The following is a 19,152-nucleotide window of genomic DNA, read 5'->3' on the forward strand; positions in this document are numbered from 1 at the left end:
GCCCAGCAACTCCCCTGGGGTCACTGTGGCTTTGTGGCATGGCCTATCCCCTGAGCCCCAACTGCACATATGGCTGGTGCAGGGGAAGGGCCTCCCTGGTCACTTACTGCTAGTGTCCCCAGTAGCCCTGGCGAGGCCGAGCACTTGCTCAGAGGTGGGAATGCAGTGGCTGAAGTGGCAGGGAATGTGCTCATGACGATATTCCCACTCACAGAGGCTGAAAACCAAATGGACACCAGGGGAGCTGTCAGGCAGTCAGGAGCTCTTTCTGCTTTTCTTATAGTCACAAAAGCCATGTCCAAATACATTACCAGTCTGGATGCCTGCCTCAGTGACCACAGTCTTGACTGTTCCAGCCTGTTCAGGAGATAGTTAATTTCACATCAGACACCAGAATGAGAAGCATACTCCTGTTACTTCTGTTGGTTTCTAATCTAATGCATTTCACATTTCCTTAGTACCACTGGTGTCCAGGGAGACTCTGCTGGGCACTGCAGGGAACTCAACAATAAAGCAGATTCACACTCATTCACTCATTCATTCAATAGATACTTTTCAAGTGCCTACTGTGTGCCGGCACTGGGAGCACAAATAAGGAAGCTTCTTTCTCTATGGTCCTTGCTGTGCGAAGGAGGAGACAGAGATTAGTCTCCACAAGTCAGTGTGTAAGTCCCTCGCTTCCAAAAGCACCATGGTGCTGAGAAAGTCTGTGTGCTGACATGCTCTTGGTCAGGGGCGGTTTCCCGGGAGGGGGTTCTGAGGTGAGATCAGAAGGTTGTGGAGGGCTCAGAAGGTGAGGTGGCCAGGTCGGAGGACAGGTGCAGTCATTCCGGCCAAGGAAAGGGCAAATGCAGAGACCCTGTGGCAAAAGGGAAGAAGGGACATTTGAGGAATCAAGGAAGGGCCATGAGGCGAGGTGAGGTGAGGCCAGCAAGTGGGCAGGTGCCAAGACCATGTGAAGGGCATTGGGCTTGTCCCATGTGCATCAGGGAAGGTTCTGAGCAAGAGGCACATTCACAGACCTGTGCTGTGAAGAACTTTCTCCAGCCACCAGAAAACAGGAAGAGCAAAGGGACAGACTGGTGGTGGGTAGGTGAATGGGCATCTGATTTGGACGAGCAGAATTGGGGAGAGCAGGAGCAAAAGGCGTGAAGTGGGCTGTTTTCCAGCATGGAGAAATTCACCAAATAGGGTCAGAAGCCAACTTTTCCTGAAAATGGCATGTCCTGAAGTAAGGACATCATATTTTGGTTTCCTCCAAAGTAATAAAACTGTAAATACAACATCATCAGTACATTTTGCACTGTGTTTGTTCTTTGTCTACAGAAAGTCACTCTGACAATTAACTCAGTTGAAGCGGATTTGTACTGTGGCTATTAACAATGTTAGTTTGGGCTGAATTGCAGCTCACTTGCTCTCACTAGCTGTGTGATTTGGGCAAGTTACTGCACTCTGTTTTCTCACCTGTAAAGTGGGCCAGTACAAGGCTCATGTAGAGCTGCTACTAAGATTCCACAATGCCCACACAGGGTGGTCAGCCAATGTAAGGAGGTGTTCTCCGCAGCACAGACCACTGCCACCCCCCTCCACTCACTCTTCCCCCCACACTCACACACTCTCACACTCACAAAGAGCCCCCAATCACAGTTTGCCCAAGACTTGGCCCATGACTGGCCTGCCACCTGTCCTATTCCATGTCCTGGGCCTCCCACCCTACAAAGCTACGCTGAGCACATGAGCACACAGCCCCCCATGGAGGGGACTCGGGAGGAGTAGGAGGACTCACTAGGACAGCCGTGCTGGCCGTAGTGGTCACTGAAGGCTGCCCCCTCACAGAAGGCTGCTGGCCTGCCTGCATCGCTGTCTGCAGCAGAGTCTGGCTTGGCTGCTGCTGACTGGTCTGTGGCGCCCCTGGCTGCAGTTGGAGTCTCTGATGTTCAGCCAGCACCTAGAAGAAAACCACACTTTTACACAGAGATTACTGGCACATTTTCCTCCATACCACAATGCATTTTTCTCTTGAGTTAGATAAAAACGTAATGCTGGATGTAAATATCGTGAAGTCAAGAGTGTTGGCAGCACAACACAGGACTAAAGGGCTGCAGTGCCATTTCCATTCTGCCACTTGCTGTGGACTCACGACCGACACATGGACTGAACTATCTTCTTCTCCTTAGTGATACGCTCTGCACGGAGAGAGGCGACTTGAATCAGATGCAAAGGCTTATTGTAGTTGATCGTGCTACAAACAGGAGGAGCAACTTCAGTTAGTCTCAAAGGAGGCTCTCTTCCCCATGGTGAAGAGGCGCTAAGAATCCCACACCTACCTTTCTGCTAGCACAGAGGCATGCTTTGGATTCTTCTGGAAGGGATTCATGCCAAGCCTGGAATTAAGCACATTGATTCACCACTGCTGGTGTTATACATGACTCCACAATTTGACCCTGAAAACACCTTCCCATCCACACTCTCCCTGAGCCCACATGCAGGAGCGCCTCTAGATTAGCAAGGCCACCCCCCACCTGGTGTGGCTACAGACAACTCTCCAAAGACTCGCTCTAAGCAACATTTTAGATCATTCAGTCCTGGAGCTCCTGTACTCCCAGCCCAGCATTCTTCTTAAGCACAAGTGTCTCCCAGGTAAGCAATTATGACGTTCAGTGCCAGCTACTAAAGAAACACTGACTGAGGTTTTCATAAAGACATACACAATGAAACCAGCTCTCAACACCCAAGAATTCAAGCCTTTCTAAGTAATATATTCAAAGGATGAATAGCCAAAAAAGTTGCCTAGTATAAATAAAATAATTATAATTCAATTTAATGTTAAATAATTAGAAGGAATGAAATCATTAAAAAGAATCATTTAAACTTACTACTTAATTTATTGAGTAAAAAAAACTACACTTGCATATATCAGGTTTGATTAAAGCAGTGGTTCTCAAAGTTTGGTCTCAGGATCCCTTTACATTCTAAGAAATTGAGAACCCCAATGAATTTCTGTCTACCTGGTTTATATTTATTAACATTACCATATTAGAAATCAAAGATGAGAAAATTCAAAACATTATTTTTTAAAATAGCAATAATAGATCTATCACAAATTTACTTAAATAGCACATTTTTAGTGAAAAAACATAATATTTTCCAAACCAAAAAACACTGGTGAATGGTATACTAGAGTGCTCTCTAATACCTGATCTGACAGAAGACAGCTGGATTCTCTAATCTGCTTCTACATTCAACCTGCAGTGATTTGTTCCTTTGAAGGAAGTATATGAAGAAAAGCCCAATTCCCACAGCTATGCAGGTGGAAATGGGAGGAGCATTGACGAACTTTTCAGTGACTGTGGATATTCTTCTTTGATATTACACCAAACTTTTCTTAAAAAATAGTTGTGACATGGCATCTGAATCCACACCAGTGAGGTTCCGTGCTCTTACACTGGATCCACTGGTCTACCTGTATCGCAGGTGCGGCTTTTACCCACACACGGTTCCAGAACACCCTGCAGTGGTCAGCTGGCAGACTCTGGTCCAATGGGTTAGCAAACCCTCCTTCATTCTACAACATTACAAGATGCCAAGCACCCTCTGGAAAAGTCCATCATGCTCTCACAAAAGAAGGAGAGTGATAGAAAGCAAACAGCATCTTAGCAACATTATGAACAATGTTTTTATCTTGCCACCACCTGGGGGGATCTCAGAGAGCCCCAGATCACACTTTGAGAACCACTGGTTCTAAAGCACAATATCCCCTGTGGAAAGAGTCTTCTATCTGCATTCTGTCCAAGGCCCCATCCCAATACTCCCCTGACAGAGGAGGCAAAGCCCTTGGGCAGGAAACCAAACCATTTAGCCATTCTAAAATGAGACCTTGATATAGTCTAGATCAAGATGTGATGATTAGGAAAAAAAGCACGAACTAGTTTTGAAAACTGACATGCCAGCTGATCTTCTCAAAATGCAGGTGCTTATGTAAGTAATTGAGAGGAAATAACGCCCATTCGACTTACAGAGGTTTAATGGGTGGGCTTCTCTTCCCTGCGATCACGGTCATCCCCTGAAAGTGACTGATGTGCAGCTGCGTCTGTACGGCACCTTTGTCTTGGGCGTAGATATGGTGGGTGCACAGTGGTCAGCCACTCTTGGTCTGCAGAGGGAGAACACACGGGTGCATCCGGTCCATGCACACAACGGCGCAGGGAGGCCCTCAGGACTGGGGGCATCTCACTCTCAACAGCCCAGACTTCAGACCCCTGTCTGCACCTGGGTCTCTGCCTGAAGCCAAGAGACTAAGTCACATCAACAGACGTTTGTTGAGACACTTAGGTTCAAGGCAGGTAGTGCTTTTACCCTGAGAGAGCTTATAAATCATAAGAGAATAAAACATGTGTAAAATACTACAATGCAGGCATAAGTGATATAAGTACCACAGGAAGAGACAAATTCTGGGAGAATCCAGGGAGGGTGCAACACAACAGCCTGGACAAGCACCGAGACCCTTGGTGCATCTCCTGCCTCAAGTCTGTGTGGCCTAAGGGACGGGTGGCTCCCACCCCGTGTGCCAGATGCCCAGCACCCATGAGGACTCCAAGTACCTGGAGAAGGCCCTGCTGGCCAGGTGGCACACAGTCACTCCCCAAGGACCAGGCATGCTGGAAGAACCACCTCAAAAGCCACCTGTGGGCCATGTACACACAGCACCACCCACTGAGGGGACCTGCCCATCCCAATCCATGGCCACAAGGGCTCTCTGTCAGCCACTGCACTTCAGGGTCACACATCCCAGGCAATAGGTAATGGGGGCGGAACACCCCAGGGGCAGGACATAGCACAGGGCTGGAGACAGGTGCTCCTGCACCTGGAGAGAGGTGCAGGAGCAGCCCTGGGAACCAGAGAGGCTTTGAGATGCTGGCAAGCGAGCAAGGAGGAGCAGAACTCCAGAGGAGGGAGCCATGATCATTCTGAAGGCTTTCCAATCAGGAGCTGACAAGTGAGAGATGCCTCGGGAAGCTTATCAGGAGGATCAGCCTCGAAGAATGAGCGGGAGAGGGCACACTGCCCAAAGGCTCTGTGTCCATAATCCACAGGAGAAGCAACAGCCACCACAACAGCCACTGGTGGTGGACTGGAAAGAAAACATGCCGTTCACAGGAGCAGCGGAATTACCAGCAACAGGACCATGCTGAAAGGAGCAGCATAGCATCAGGGAAATTAGCAGGAGGAGCTTGTCTGGACTTGAGTCTGAAGCTCTGAGAGTTCAGCTAACAGGACCGTGAAGGCAGCCAGAAGCAGGAGCTCAAAAGGGAGCCTAAAGAACTGGCCGGGGACTGTAAGACTGAGCCACATGACTTTTCTCTGCATGGCCACCATGTTCCATCTGCTCTATTCTAGATGAGAAGACACTACCATACTTGCATGACTCATCCATCATCCCTGAACACAGCTGCTACTGGAAGCTGGCCCCACCACTGGCAGGAGCTCAGGCACTACCTATCCCAAGTCCAATAGCCCTGAGTCCTGTCTGGCTCTGGCCATGCTAGCCCATCCCTGTGCCTCTCTCCACTGCCACCATGATGCCTGGCCAAAGTGTCCCCTGACCACCCCCCATCCCTCCAACACATTTCCATCTGTGGCCAGAATAACTCAGTCTCACTACACCCTCCTCCTACACTGACCCATTAACCAGCTTCCTGGTGCTTGTGCCCCCTGCACCCTGCACACCCAGCATTCATGCTTGGCATGCACTAGCTCTGCTCCACTCTACCTGCACTCCCTGCAGGGGCAGTATGGGGCCCTCTTGACGTCCTCTGCATACCTCCTGGGCCCACTGCTCTACCTTTTCACTCACCGATGAGACATAGAAGGAGAAGCATCAAAGGCACATCAAGAACCCTGCCTGGATGAACACACACTGCCAGCTCCCGTGCATAAAGCCCAGGAGAAGGGACGTGCGCACCTGTCTTCACAGCCAGGATCAGGTGTTTGTTCGTTGCACCTCCCACTGAGCCAAGCTTGGCTCACAGCTGGGCTGGCTGCACCTGTGAGAGCTCCCAGGCCGAGGGCTGCACCACGAGCTCCTGCTCTGCTGGCACCAGACATCTGAGGCCTAGCAAGCAGCTCGTTTCCCAGCCTAGAAGGCACCAGTCACTGGCTCTTCTTCCTCTGAGTCCTTGCAGCCATGGCGAGACATGTGGCTGTGGGAAACCACCTCTGTTACGGGCTCTCACAGTCATAGGTCCCCTTCTCAGTCTGATCAGGTGGCCAAATGTTTGGCTCCACCAGCATGCCCAGGAGGGCTGATTAAGTCTGTGATTCTCACCACAGCACCACCTGGCAATACTTACAGAGTGAACGAGTGACTATTCCAAGGAGAAATTCCAAAACCTTAAGGTATTCTCCAATATACAAAAACAAGATCATAAAAATATACTTTGAGTACTAAAAACAAACCATACACACATACACACACCATATCCACACATGGAAAAAGAAAAGATTTATACTATAATCTTTTTTTGATTTCTACTAAAATATTAACAGTGGTTATCTCCTGCTGAAGGGCTAACTGGGGGGGGTTATTCTTTATGTTTACTCTCTTTTCTAAATATTCTACAATGAACATTATTACTTTGTCTTAGGGAAAAAATGAAATAATTTTTTAAATGACAATTAAGAGCTAAAGAGCTGACCTTGTATGGAAAGAGATTTAACGCATGACCTCGGAGTCTCTCTTCACGTAGCAGAGCAGCACTCAAAAGCATGCCATTGCAAATGGGCAACCCAGAGCATCCCTCAAACAGAAGACAACACAAGTCCATTACGCTGTCAACATTGAGAGCTGCGCTGAGTCAGACTAGCATACATTACAGAAAATTCCATCTAAGTATTGATATGTGGGCTATTTTTCAGGATCCTGTACCCAATATATTGGGAAAAATTTTTTGCCTGTCACCACTGACTCTATCCAGCCCAAATAAATCCATCTAACTTGAAACTTTACTTCCACTTTGGGCCAAGATGGAGCAGCAAGGACGAATTTACTCTTGCACCTTAAAAAAGTGAGCAAAACATATGGTACGATGGTTTTTAGATACTAAAAAACAAGCAGCACAGAAAGTGATCCTTGGGAGAGCTGCTGCCTGGAACAGGTTTCAGAATGTGGTGTAGGGCAAGGAACCCAGGTGGAACCCAGCAGTCCCTTTGCATGGGGATGGAGCTGGGGGAAGAGGGCTGAGGCAGCTTAAGTTTAGGGCAGAGCACTGAGAATGGCAGCTGCACTGGTGAGAGGGGCATGAGTTCTGGAGACCCTCAAGTCTGCAGATGGAATGAAACAGCTCATGCACAGGAAGGAATCACTGAGGCGGAGGAAAGAATAATCAGAAAGGAGCAGGCAGAGCAACTCTCAGATCTCACCAGAGCTAGCAATAGAAACTATCACAAATGAAACACAGAGAGAGAAGAGACTGGAAAAAATGAGAATAGCAGTCAGCTGTGGGACAAAGTCAAGCAGCCTAATATATGCATAAATGGAATCCCAGAAGGAAAGGAGGGAGGTAAATGGAAAAAATATTTGAAGAAGTAATGGCTGACATTTTTCCAGATTTGATGAGTACTATAAACTCACAGATTTAAGAAGCCCAGTAAACCTCAAGCAGAAGAAATATGAAGAAAACTATACCAAGGCCCAATCAATATAAGTAAATATCCTTAGAGTAGTGATAAGGAAAAAAAATTTACAGCAACTTAAAAAATTACATACACAGGAACAAAGATAGGAATGACAACAGATTTCTGATCATAAACAATGCAAACAAGAAGTCAGTGGGACATATCTTTAAAGTTTTGAAAGAAAAAAAAAATTAGGATTCTATATCCAGTGAAAATATAAGAAACAAAATTGAAATACACGATTTTTCGGACATACAAAAGCTGAAAAAAAAATTTGCAGATCAGCACCATAAGAATGTTAAAGTCCTTCAGGCAGAAGAAAAATGATACCAGAATATGAAATCTGGATTTACACAAAGGAATAAAGAATACCAGAAATAGCAAATTTATAAACATAAAATAGTATCTTGAATATATCATTCTGATGCTCTAAAACCTCCAGGGGCTTACCACTGTCTACAGAATAAAGTACCAATTCCTGGGCCGACCCCGTGGCTCACTCAGGAGAGTGTGTCGCTGGTAGCACAGTGGCGCTCCGCCGCGGGTTCAGATCCTATATAGGGATGGCCGGTGCGCTCACTGGCTGAGCGTGGTGCGGACACCAGCCAAGGGTTGCAATCCCCTTACTGGTCACGAAAAAGGACAAAATAAATAAATAAATAAAGTACCAATTCCTTACAGTGACCACCAAAGCCCAAACCTAATACATGTCCTCATATTAATTCCTAAATACATCTCATGAATTTCCACCTCCATGCCCTTAACCCCCCCATCTGCACACCAAGAATATATTCCCTCAATTTCTGTCTTCAAGTTGAAACCCAGTTTCACTCTCAGTCCCTCTAAAAAGCCCTGAGGTTACTGCGATTCCTATCACGCCACAATCCTGGCACTTAGCACAGACTGCCTTGAATTGCTAGTTATTTTAAACATGGAATATGCACTGTGTATACAACTAGAAATACATATTTACCTTCTTCTTAAGGGCAAAGACCATGTCTAAAACTTATTTCTTCTTCCCCCATCCCTTGTGTCACCTCAATTAGCACACTGCCTTGTATATAACTATTTGATGAATAAAACACACAAACAGAATGTCATCCAGAAAGATTTGCCAAAAGGTAAATGAATTGCATGTCAAAGAGGAAAAATAAATGTTAAAGGAGTCAAAGGTAATGGAAAAAAAGTTAAAAGCAGATTTTAACAAAAAACTAGGTCATGTTACATGGGAAATTTGAGTAATTAAAAAAAATTCCACTTTAAGTGTTATGAATAACTAGTCTAATGACAACTTTTAAAAAGTACATGTGTTGATTAATACCTCATAGATGCTTTTGGTCTTCTTTTTAGAGTTAGCATCAATCACTAGCTATGAAACAGGAAAAAAGCTTTTATCACAAAAAGAACCAGACTTTGTCTGTATCTTAATCAGCAAAAACAAAAAACAGAAAAAAACTTACTTTATCTGCATCTGTTTCTCCAGTGTTATAAACGTCTTAAATGCGATTTATAAATAAACAAAAGCTCGGGACAGCCCGTGGCTCACTCGGGAGAGTGCGGTGCTGGTAACACCAAGGCCACGGGTTCGGATCCTATATAGGGATGGCCGGTTCGCTCACTGGCTGAGCGTGGTGCTAACAACACCAAGCCAAGGGTTAAGATCCCCTTACCGGTCATCTTTAAAAAAAAAAAAGAAATAAACAAAAGCTTTATGCAGTTTGTCATACTCTATTAACAACCCTGCTGATCCTATAAACTATAGTCATAATTTTTTCATTTGACAAAAGTAAACCATAAATGTGACTACTGCATCCAGACAATGTTCTTTAAAAACAAAAGCCGAAGTATGGTTATGTATTAAGCCAACCAAACAAGTAAAAGCTAAGGATTTTGATATGCAGAGTCTAGGAGTAGAAAAAGACCTAAAAACAAACTTCTCAACAAACAATTTAGAAAAGTGACTTAATAGGGCTGGCTCGTGGCTCACTTGGGAGAGTGCGATGCTGATGACACCAAGGCCACAGGTTCAGATCCCTATGTAGGGACGGCCAGTTGGCTTACTTGGGGGAGCGTGGTGCTGACAACACCAAGTCAAGGTTTGGGATCCCCTTACCGATCTTTTTTTTTTTTTTTTTTAAAGTGACAATAAATCTCAGAGGCTATTTTCTGTTAAAAGTTGCCTCATGACAGTGACGTTTCAGGGGTGTCTATGATCATGTGATCCTCCTTAGATCTTGCACCAGCCGCACAAGAAGCACCCTACTCTTCTCAAGTCAAGATCATGGAAAAAGATCATGGAAAACAATGAATTTTAGCCAAGTAATTCTTTCTTTCTGAAATGTAAGATGTTACTAAGAAATGTTAAACATTTTACAATTGTTTAGTTCTATAATATTTCTATAATTTTTGTTCTGTAATCCAGGTTCTGTCAATATTTCTCTTTTCAAAATATATTATAAAATATATATTTCATATTTATATTAGAACAAAATGTTTTTCTAAAAACATTTATTTAATGTAAAATGTACATTATACATTAAGAGTGGAAACAAACTCCTAGTTTTATTGGTAATTTAATAAAAAGCTTACCTTTCCTTCCTCTCTTGGAAAAATAACATTTTCATACCAATTCCTGCACTGCTTAGGAAAGCGGTAGATTCGGCTGCAGGAGTTAACGATGTCACTGACAAGATCCCAGTTAGGTGTGTGAGCAAGGGACACAGCAGCAAGATTCAGAGGAAGCTCCAGTAACCATTTCACAGCCTAGAAGGAAAAAAAAATATATGGATATTTCAGGTTTCAAATCTATAGCAAACAGCGCAGGACTAGAAAGTCTACCCAATTAAGAAACAAAAATGAAACTCACATGAAAGTCATTTTTCTGAAGTTGGCCCCCTTTGCAGGGGAGCGTGGGCAGGCCTGCACCGCCTACCTGCAGCAGGACCCAGTTCTCACCGATGAGCCACTCAGGGAGATCTGGGGCAGACTCGCCCGTAAACTTGATGGATGCTGCTGGTAGAGGCTTGGCAAACTGCACCTACTGCTTCAGCAGGAGGTTCTTCTCTTTCCCCTCATGGCGTGTCTTCATCAGGCCAGGTGTCACCCGGTCAAACAGGGACTGAGGAAGGATGACTTCTTCCCCATAATGCTGCTTCTTCTTCCTCCCGGTAGCTGCACAGGGGACATGCTCAGGGAGGCAGGTAGCTCACCTTCCTGCAGCCCCCCCCATCTGCTAAAGTGGGAGAACACAACTCCTTCATGGGCAGAGGGAGGACTGGATGACATTTCACACTGAAAACCCCCAGTTATGACAGACACCCAGGAAAGGGAAGCCACAGTCTTTTTAAAAGTTACTGCTGTCCAGGTTATTGGGTGAACATTACCTCAAAACCATAACAATGGCAAACCTGAAGGATAAACAACACAGATGATAACCCTGCATTTCCTAAGGGTCCGAACAGCCATAGCTTTCCCTCATATTAACTCACAGCTGAGTGTTAATGCATGAGCCAACACCCCTGCAAAGTGCTCAGACAGCGAGTCCATGCCACCAACGAGGGCCTCGGGCTCCCGCGAAGCCACGCTCACCACACACATCCAGAATGCCCTACAAACTGCATTTACCATCACCTTGATCACCCTGCCAGTCACAGCAGGGCTGTGAACACCCCCACATGCTGAGGAGGGGCGGGGGCATAAGAGACACAGAAGACAGCGACTGGCAGTGCTGTCTGTACCCTGAGAAAATAAATCATGGGATGGATGGAAGAATGCGCAAGGTGAAGAAGCCCATCTGATCCTCATCCTTGGACATTTTCTGGATAAAGCAATTACCAGAGAGGTTGGCTCGGTGCCGCCTGTGCTCTTTCCTCATGTGCATGGGTGGCAGCTTCGCCTCAGGGATTGGCATGGGCTCGTACAGGAGACACAGCACTGGGTCCATGTAAAGGTCACCATCATCCTGCGGGGGCGTGGGTGGGGTCCAGAGCTGCAAGGCATAGATGCTGTCGCACAGAGAGCCATGGCCCTATGCACAGACAGGCATGGAGAATCATTGTGACAATGATGGTGCAAAGGCAAAATGGTGCAAGCCCCAGAAGGCTATGTGGCAGCTTCTTAACAGCCAAGCACGTATCTACCCTGCCACCAAGCTATGAGCCCCAGAGAGATGAAAATTCACATCCATGCAGACAGCACATGCAAGTGTTCACAGCACCTTCATTCACGCTGGCAAAAGGGGAAATCACTTACCCACAGCTCCATGGGCCATGGCACCTGTCAGCCAACATGACTCAGCAGCAGGATGTAGCCGACCAGTGGTGCCCACAGCCACATGCCCAGCATGACCCTGTCACTCAAGGACCAGACTCCTGGGACAAGAAGGCAGCCAGGGGCGCCTGGGACAGAGCAGAGATGACATGCACTGGAAACAGGGCCTTTCCTGCACAGGCATCTCTGACACCTGCCACACAACTTAATGAGACCTCAGCCCCTCCACCATCATGGCGGGCACAGAGCCTGAACCCCACAGGCAGCCAGCATGTGTTGAACGGAAGACAGAAGAGAAGAAGAGGGGACAGAGTCGAGTTTACACAAGAAAAGTTGTTAACTCATGGACATGACTTCAGTCTGTACATCTTCACCTTCATAAACATATTCCTGTGTTAAAGAATTTAAAAAAAAATACTCCTTACACACAGATGTTTCTGAGCCACCCTCGATATATTATCAAGAAACACGCTGTGTCACTGGATAATTTCTGTGGTATTAACTCTATCCGTGTACAAGTTGTTCACACACTACCAAGTCTGCAAAATCCAAATTATCTTCCATTGCTAGGAGTACAGCTAAAGCTTCAGAAATTTCCAAAGGAAATAACACTCCTGACAAGTTCATTTTGATGTTCTGGGACTTACCTAAGAAGAATTCATAGTATTTTCTAGGCCTTTATAATCACTACTAATTGAACTGCTTTCCTGAGGTTCATAAAACTTATGAGATTCACCTTCATAACACTTTGCATTAAAAGAGTATTTTCTTTAGGTGGTGCCTCCTTAGTCGTTCTAACAAGGTGGTCACTCAAGACAGCAGTAAAAATTGGACTAGAAATTCAATTTCCTACCAGCCCCTCTGGGGTTTGCTTATGCAAGCAAGTCAGGGTTGGACAAATCAGGGCTTTCTGCCGTGAGCCCTCAGCGGCTCCTCACGTAACCCAGACAGACAGAACAGTGAGCAGGACGTCCACATCTGCGGGGCGGGATCCAGTTCTATGAATGTTAGGAACAGACTTTCCATCTCTTCACAGTAGGTGGCAGATGGAGGATGCCACAGTCCAGAGAACACCCACCTTGTTGTAGGCATCTTCCCTTGCGTACGTCAGCAGCTCCTCTTCCTCACACGGTGTGCTTCCTGACCCTCCCTCAGATTCTCTCATGCTGTGGAATTCCCACACGACCCTCACGTCTTTCATTTCCTCCTTTCAAATACAATAACATAAAAAGCTTCTAAGCATCTATCAATTAGAAGTTTTAGTTAATGAATATTGAAGTAACTGTTTATTCACACCCTCCGAGAATCACAGAATTTTAGAGCCAAGGAAGAGCCTCCATAGGAGCCTACTTGGTACCCTCGATTTAGAGGTGACATCTCTAAGGCAAACACAGGGAAAGACATTTGGCCAAAGCCATTCAGTGGAGGAGAGGCAGAGACAAGACTGAAGACAAGAATTAGAGACCCTGCTTCCCAGCGTCACTTCAGCATCTTTTTCTGTAACTTCTCCCCATGGTCACTACAAACTATTTGAGATATGACTGCAAAATAATGAGATACACAAACTTTATATGTTTTCACCATTTTTCCCCTAAAACCTAGAGGTAATGTGCTCTCTACACTGACAACCTGTACAAACTCCAACAATACTCATACTGTTATTACTCATCCCTCAGTAATTCTCAGTCATGGTATATACATTAATCATATTATCAGCTCAACTATTACAACCCTAGAAATTTGTTAGATCCTTTCACAAAAGTAAAACAATTTCTACTACTCATTATTTTAATTTTGTGTTACTGCAACCATATATAAATTCCAGCAAAAATCCACAGATACATGGTTTACATACATCCAGCATTCTTACACTTTTGTGCATGAAGAAGCATTTCTGATGATTTGAAAATGATTCATAAGAAAGTCTTATCTCTGTAATTCTTGGTCCATTTTCACTACCAGAAATGTGGAAAAATTCCAAGTAATTCAATGCATATTTCTCAATAGGAGTGAGCTATTTAAGAAAATATTTGTAAATTAAATTAGTACAAGTCTTTAAATTTTTTAATTAAGCAAAAGTCATCAAGATTTTAAAGAGCAGCTTTTTTCCTACTAGCGGTAGTCACATCTGCGAGGTGGAACGGAGCAGGGGGAGAAGGGACAAAGGTACTTCCACTTGTTCTACACCACCTCAGCCTTTCACGTGCATACACTAGTTTGTTTTTTCCCTGAGAAATAGAGGTTCATTTTTAAATTGTCAACTCCTCTAGGTGGGACTTAAGAGTTGGGAAAACTCCTCTCTGGCATGACCTCTGCAACAAGCAGGCCTGTGAGGCTCCCCTGCCCACCTCGCGAGCTCAGGCCATAGGACCTTGTCCCTCCTCCCTCTCCCATCTGCCCTGCAAGACTGAAGTCTCTGCTCACTCATCCTCCTGCCCTGCATCAAGAGCATTTACTGGTACACAGTAGGCGATCAATAAAACGTGTTAAATGAGTGAGGGGATGAGTGTATGCATGATGAGTATTTAATTCAAATAACAGTTCTCATCTTTTTTAATGATTCTGGCAAATGCAATTTACTAATTATTCTACCAACGATCACTGCTCTCTGCTGTGGGTTGAATGTTTGTCCCCTGCAAAGCCCGTGTTGTAGTTTAACCCCCAGTATGGTATTTGAAAGATGGGGCCTTTAGGAGGTACCTGGATTGTGGAGACCATCCATGGGTTAATGGGTTAATAATTTAATCAGGTAGTGGACAGGGGGCTTTAGCAGGACAGGAAGAAGCACGTGGAAATGCTCTTGCTCAGCCCTCATCATGTGATCTCCTGTGCCACCTCAGGACTCTGCAGAGAGTCCCCCCAAGAAGAAGGCCCTCACTAGATGCAGCCCTGAATCTTGGACTTCCCAGCCTCCAAAACTGTACGAAATAAATTTTGTTTATTCACAGATTACGCACTTTCAGGTATTCTGTTATAAGCCAACAGAAACAGACTAATACACTCATAGTTGTCATGAGGTAATGTTTACGAAAAGAGAAGAAACATATATATATATATATATATATATATATATATATATATATATATATATATATATGTACTTGATCCACCACTGCAAACAGCTTGTCCAGCTGAGAAGGCTCCACCTCACAGCTCAGGTCCTGGGCCTCTGAGACCAGTGTGGCTGCTTCCTCCTTCGGGGTCTGCTCGTCCTCCTGCTTGATGCTATTCAAAGCCTTTGAAAATAAAGGGTTATTAAGAAAGTCAACCACTTATAAACTAAGACTGAAGTCTAAAGCCTGATTTCAAAGTTATCCTTGAAATTTACCACCCAAGTGAGCAAAATTAATTATTATTTGCTTTGCGAAATTTCCCTTTCTAAAACTGTTCCTACAATACAAAGATCGTCAGATTCAATCACAGTGCAGTATGGTGAGATTTTTTTTGCATCCTAGATTAAATATGGGGCTAACATATAATAAATTTGTTTCTTTATATTCTTTGAGATTCCATTAAAACTTAGTATTATTAAATGCATGCATATTGATGAAAGAAAATCACCCTGGCGAAATGCAGTTATTCTAAATGATCTATAATACATTGATGCTTCTATTCGGTTAAAAAAAATCATACCTTAATTTATTCTGAAAACATAAGCAACGAAAAGTCAAAAAACTTTAATTTGAAATTCCATTACTTGGAATCAAAAATACCCCAATCACAATAATACAAATTTGGTCATTTTACAGAAAAAATATGCTTTTGATGGTGCAGAGAGGAAGTAGTAAACAGAACCAAATTTTTTTAAAAGATACTATCAATAGCACAACCTTGATTAACCCCACTGCCATATCCACTCACTTCCTGCAGTGGACACCTCTCACCTCTATAAAAGGTCTCGCTAGCTTGGGTATGATGGTGTCTGCCACAGGTGACTCCTGGCATAGCACAACCAACTCCTCAGCTTTGACTCTGAAGCCAGAATCATCCACAGAAGCATGGAACCCAAAAAGCTCCTGAATAGTTTGCTGAGGAGAAAAAATGAAAAACATAATATACCAATAGGACAAATTTTACTTGCAAAGACCGATGGAATAGAATAGGAAACCCAGAAATCAACCCACATACTTACAGCCAACTGATCTTTGACAAAGGCAACAAGAACATACATTGGGGAAAAGACTGCCTCTTCGATAGATGGTACTGGGAAAATGGGACATCCATATGTAGAAAAATGAAACTAGACCTATACCTTTTGCCAGACACCAAAATCAACTCAAAATGGAGTAAAGACTTAAATATAAGACCTGAAACTATAAAACTCCTAAAATAAAACATAGGGGAAACACTTAAGGCTATAGGACTGGGCAAAGACTTTATAAATAAGACCCCAAAAGCAGAGGCAACAAAAGAAAACATAAACAAATGGGATTATATCAAATTAAAAAACTTCTGCACAGCAAAAGAAACAGAGTGAAAAGACAACCTACAGAATGAGAGAATATATTTGCAAACTATGTATGCAACAAGAGATTAATATCCAGAATATACAAAGAACTCAAACAACTCAACAGTAAGAAAACAAGTAATCCAATTTAAAAATGGGCAGAGGAATTGAAAAAGATATTTCTCATATGAAGATACACAAATGGCCAATAGACACATGAAAAAATGCTCAACATCAGTCAGCATTGGGGAAATGCCAATCAAAACCACACTGAGATCCCATCTCACCCCAGTTAGACTGGCTATTATCAAAAAGACAGAGAATAACAAATGCTAGTGAGGATGTGGAGAAAGGGGAACACTCCTACACTGTTGGTGGGAATGTATATTAGTGCAGCCATTATGGAGAATAGTATGGAGGTTCCTCAAACAACTACAGATAGAACTGCCATACGGTCCAGCAATTCCACTGCTGGGTATACACCCAAAGGAATGAAATTCATGATGGTGAAGGGATACTTGCACTCCCATGGTTACTGCAGCTCTATTTACAATAGCCAAGAGTTGGAATAAACCTAAATGTCCATCGACAGATGACTGGATAAGAAAAATGTGGTACATATACTCAATGGAATACTACTCTGCCATAAAAAGACTGAAATTCTGCCACTTTCAGCAACATGAATGAACTCAGAGAAAATTATGTTAAGTGAAATAAACCAGGCACAGAAAGAGAAATATCATATGTCCTCACTCATAAGTGGGAGCTAAAAGAAAGAAAGAAACAATCACAATAAGACATCAAACTTTCAAAAAAAAGAACAGAACTGTGGTTATTAGAGGTGAGAAAGAGGGAGGGGGAGAGGGAGAGGGGTTAGCAAGAAATAGTTAAGGGCCACAAAGATTGATTACATCTGGTAAACGTGAGTATACTAACTATCCTGATTTGATCACCACATATTGTATACATGTATTGATATTCAATTCTGTACTCCACAAATATATATAATCAATTATCTTTCAATAAAAAAAATGAAAAAAAAAAAGAAACTTACTTAGGCAGATACTCTCTTTCAAATCCTTGAAAATGGGAGAAATGAGGTACTTTTTCCCACATGGGAGCACCTGTGCACACACACTATTTCATTTCTTTCCCTCCCCAAGATGCATAATTTAATTTATTCTTTAAAAGAAAAAAATTCATTATTTTGAGTATACAATAAACAAGGGAAGGAAAAATTAGGTGGAAACTGCACAGCTTAAGGGCAGGGGGGCAAGTACCTGAGTTAAGAATGCTGTGGTGTAGTAATTCCCCTGGGCAGCTACTTCTCGGATCAGGTCTTTGGTGCCGCTCTTCAGGAGCTTTTCTCCCACAGAATTACCACTTATAAGCCTGGAAAAATACCATTTAGGCAAGTAAACATTAGTATCTTCATGTCAACAAAACATTTTAAACTCAGAACTCACGGTGTTTGAAGCTACTTCTGGACAAAGCTTACACATTAAGTTTCACCTACTAATGACAGATATGATTCAATTCAGGCTTTTAAAAATACCTTCTGATTTTTGTACTTTGTTCTTTCTTTTATTAGATCACAACATTAATTTTTTCTGTAATTAAAAGCTACATAAGCATCAATTAAACTAGAAAAAAATGAACAGGATGTGACAGGGTGCTAAAATACTAAAAGAACTCCTAGTGTAAATTACTGGATAAATAACCTAAAATCAGATATTCCTCATATGCAGAAACAGAGAAAAAGGTGCTTTGTGCAACCTGTAGACATGGATGTCCTTGCATCTGCCAATCCTGTCACACCACTCCTGAGCCTTTACATCCAACGCTGGGTTCAGATCATTGTCATAGAACACCACCGTGTCTACCTCCACGAGGTTCATGCCTGCTGAGCGACTGTGAGTTGACAGAATGGCACAAAATATCCGCTTGTCTCTGTTGAAACTCCTCATTAACTCCTAAGCAATGAAAAATTCAGTAAAATAAAAGTTGGATGATAATCACAAGTTTAAAATTAAATTAGGTGTCGAAATTATCAATAAAAGTCCCTCTAAAGTCAATAATTTCAAACAGATCTTAAAACATAGTCAGTGAAATACAGACTGTTCCCAAATGGGTAAACAACCTATTCTCTCTTTTAAAAATGAACATCACCCTCCCTTGAAGATCCTGTACAATTCGGAGGAAGTCATGGTGGCAAAATGGTGAAAACAGACATGAAACTTTACTCCTACTTTTTTGTGTGGAACTGTGGTACGTGATATATATGCGCACATATTGGTTTTTGTCCATAGTTCCTGGCTCATAACTCCCATAACCCTGTTATTTCCTAAGTGACCAAAACAATAAGTCTATCTTTTGTTCAAGCATTTGGCCTTTTGCCCTTGGTACCTGAAGCAGCTTCAGAACAGCTTCAGAGCAATAAAGGTGAAAGACAATCATTTGTTATAATGTTGGGGCGCTTTAGGCTGCAGAAGCAGGTCCCAGAACAGAGTCTCTCTCTCTCTGAACTTCTCCTGTCCTCCTTTTACCTGCTCCTTGTTCTCCCCAAGGCAGGCTGTAGAAACTAAAAATGTATGCCAATCTTCCCCCACATTTCTGTCTTGGAGCTGGCTATAAAGAAATTCTCTGACCTACCTTGTCTAATTGTAGGTCATAAGACCCCCATTCAAGAAGGGCATCCTGACCCACACCAGAAAGGAAGGAGTGCTGCACAGAGAGGCCAAGAAGAATCTGAACAGACAGGC

The 19,152-nt window shown here is 43.5% G+C and overlaps 1 protein-coding gene across 1 annotated transcript in view; it reads right to left on the reverse strand.

Annotated features, from left to right (window-relative positions):
• The window catches only part of LOC134370707 (E1A-binding protein p400-like), a 134,094-nt gene that overhangs the window by 13,749 nt on the left and 101,193 nt on the right, over window positions 1-19,152 (reverse strand). Inside the window, 14 exon segments of the mRNA XM_063087720.1 lie at window positions 108-217; window positions 1,787-1,911; window positions 2,141-2,242; window positions 2,328-2,384; window positions 4,017-4,153; window positions 10,264-10,437; window positions 10,607-10,845; window positions 11,509-11,701; window positions 11,962-12,044; window positions 13,903-13,957; window positions 15,045-15,179; window positions 15,828-15,971; window positions 17,671-17,782; window positions 18,167-18,363. Coding sequence (XP_062943790.1) covers window positions 108-217; window positions 1,787-1,911; window positions 2,141-2,242; window positions 2,328-2,384; window positions 4,017-4,153; window positions 10,264-10,437; window positions 10,607-10,845; window positions 11,509-11,701; window positions 11,962-12,044; window positions 13,903-13,957; window positions 15,045-15,179; window positions 15,828-15,971; window positions 17,671-17,782; window positions 18,167-18,363 — 1,863 coding nt within the window.

Source organism: Cynocephalus volans, chromosome 2, assembly GCF_027409185.1.
Source record: "Cynocephalus volans isolate mCynVol1 chromosome 2, mCynVol1.pri, whole genome shotgun sequence".
Classification (NCBI taxonomy): Eukaryota; Metazoa; Chordata; class Mammalia; order Dermoptera; family Cynocephalidae; genus Cynocephalus; species Cynocephalus volans.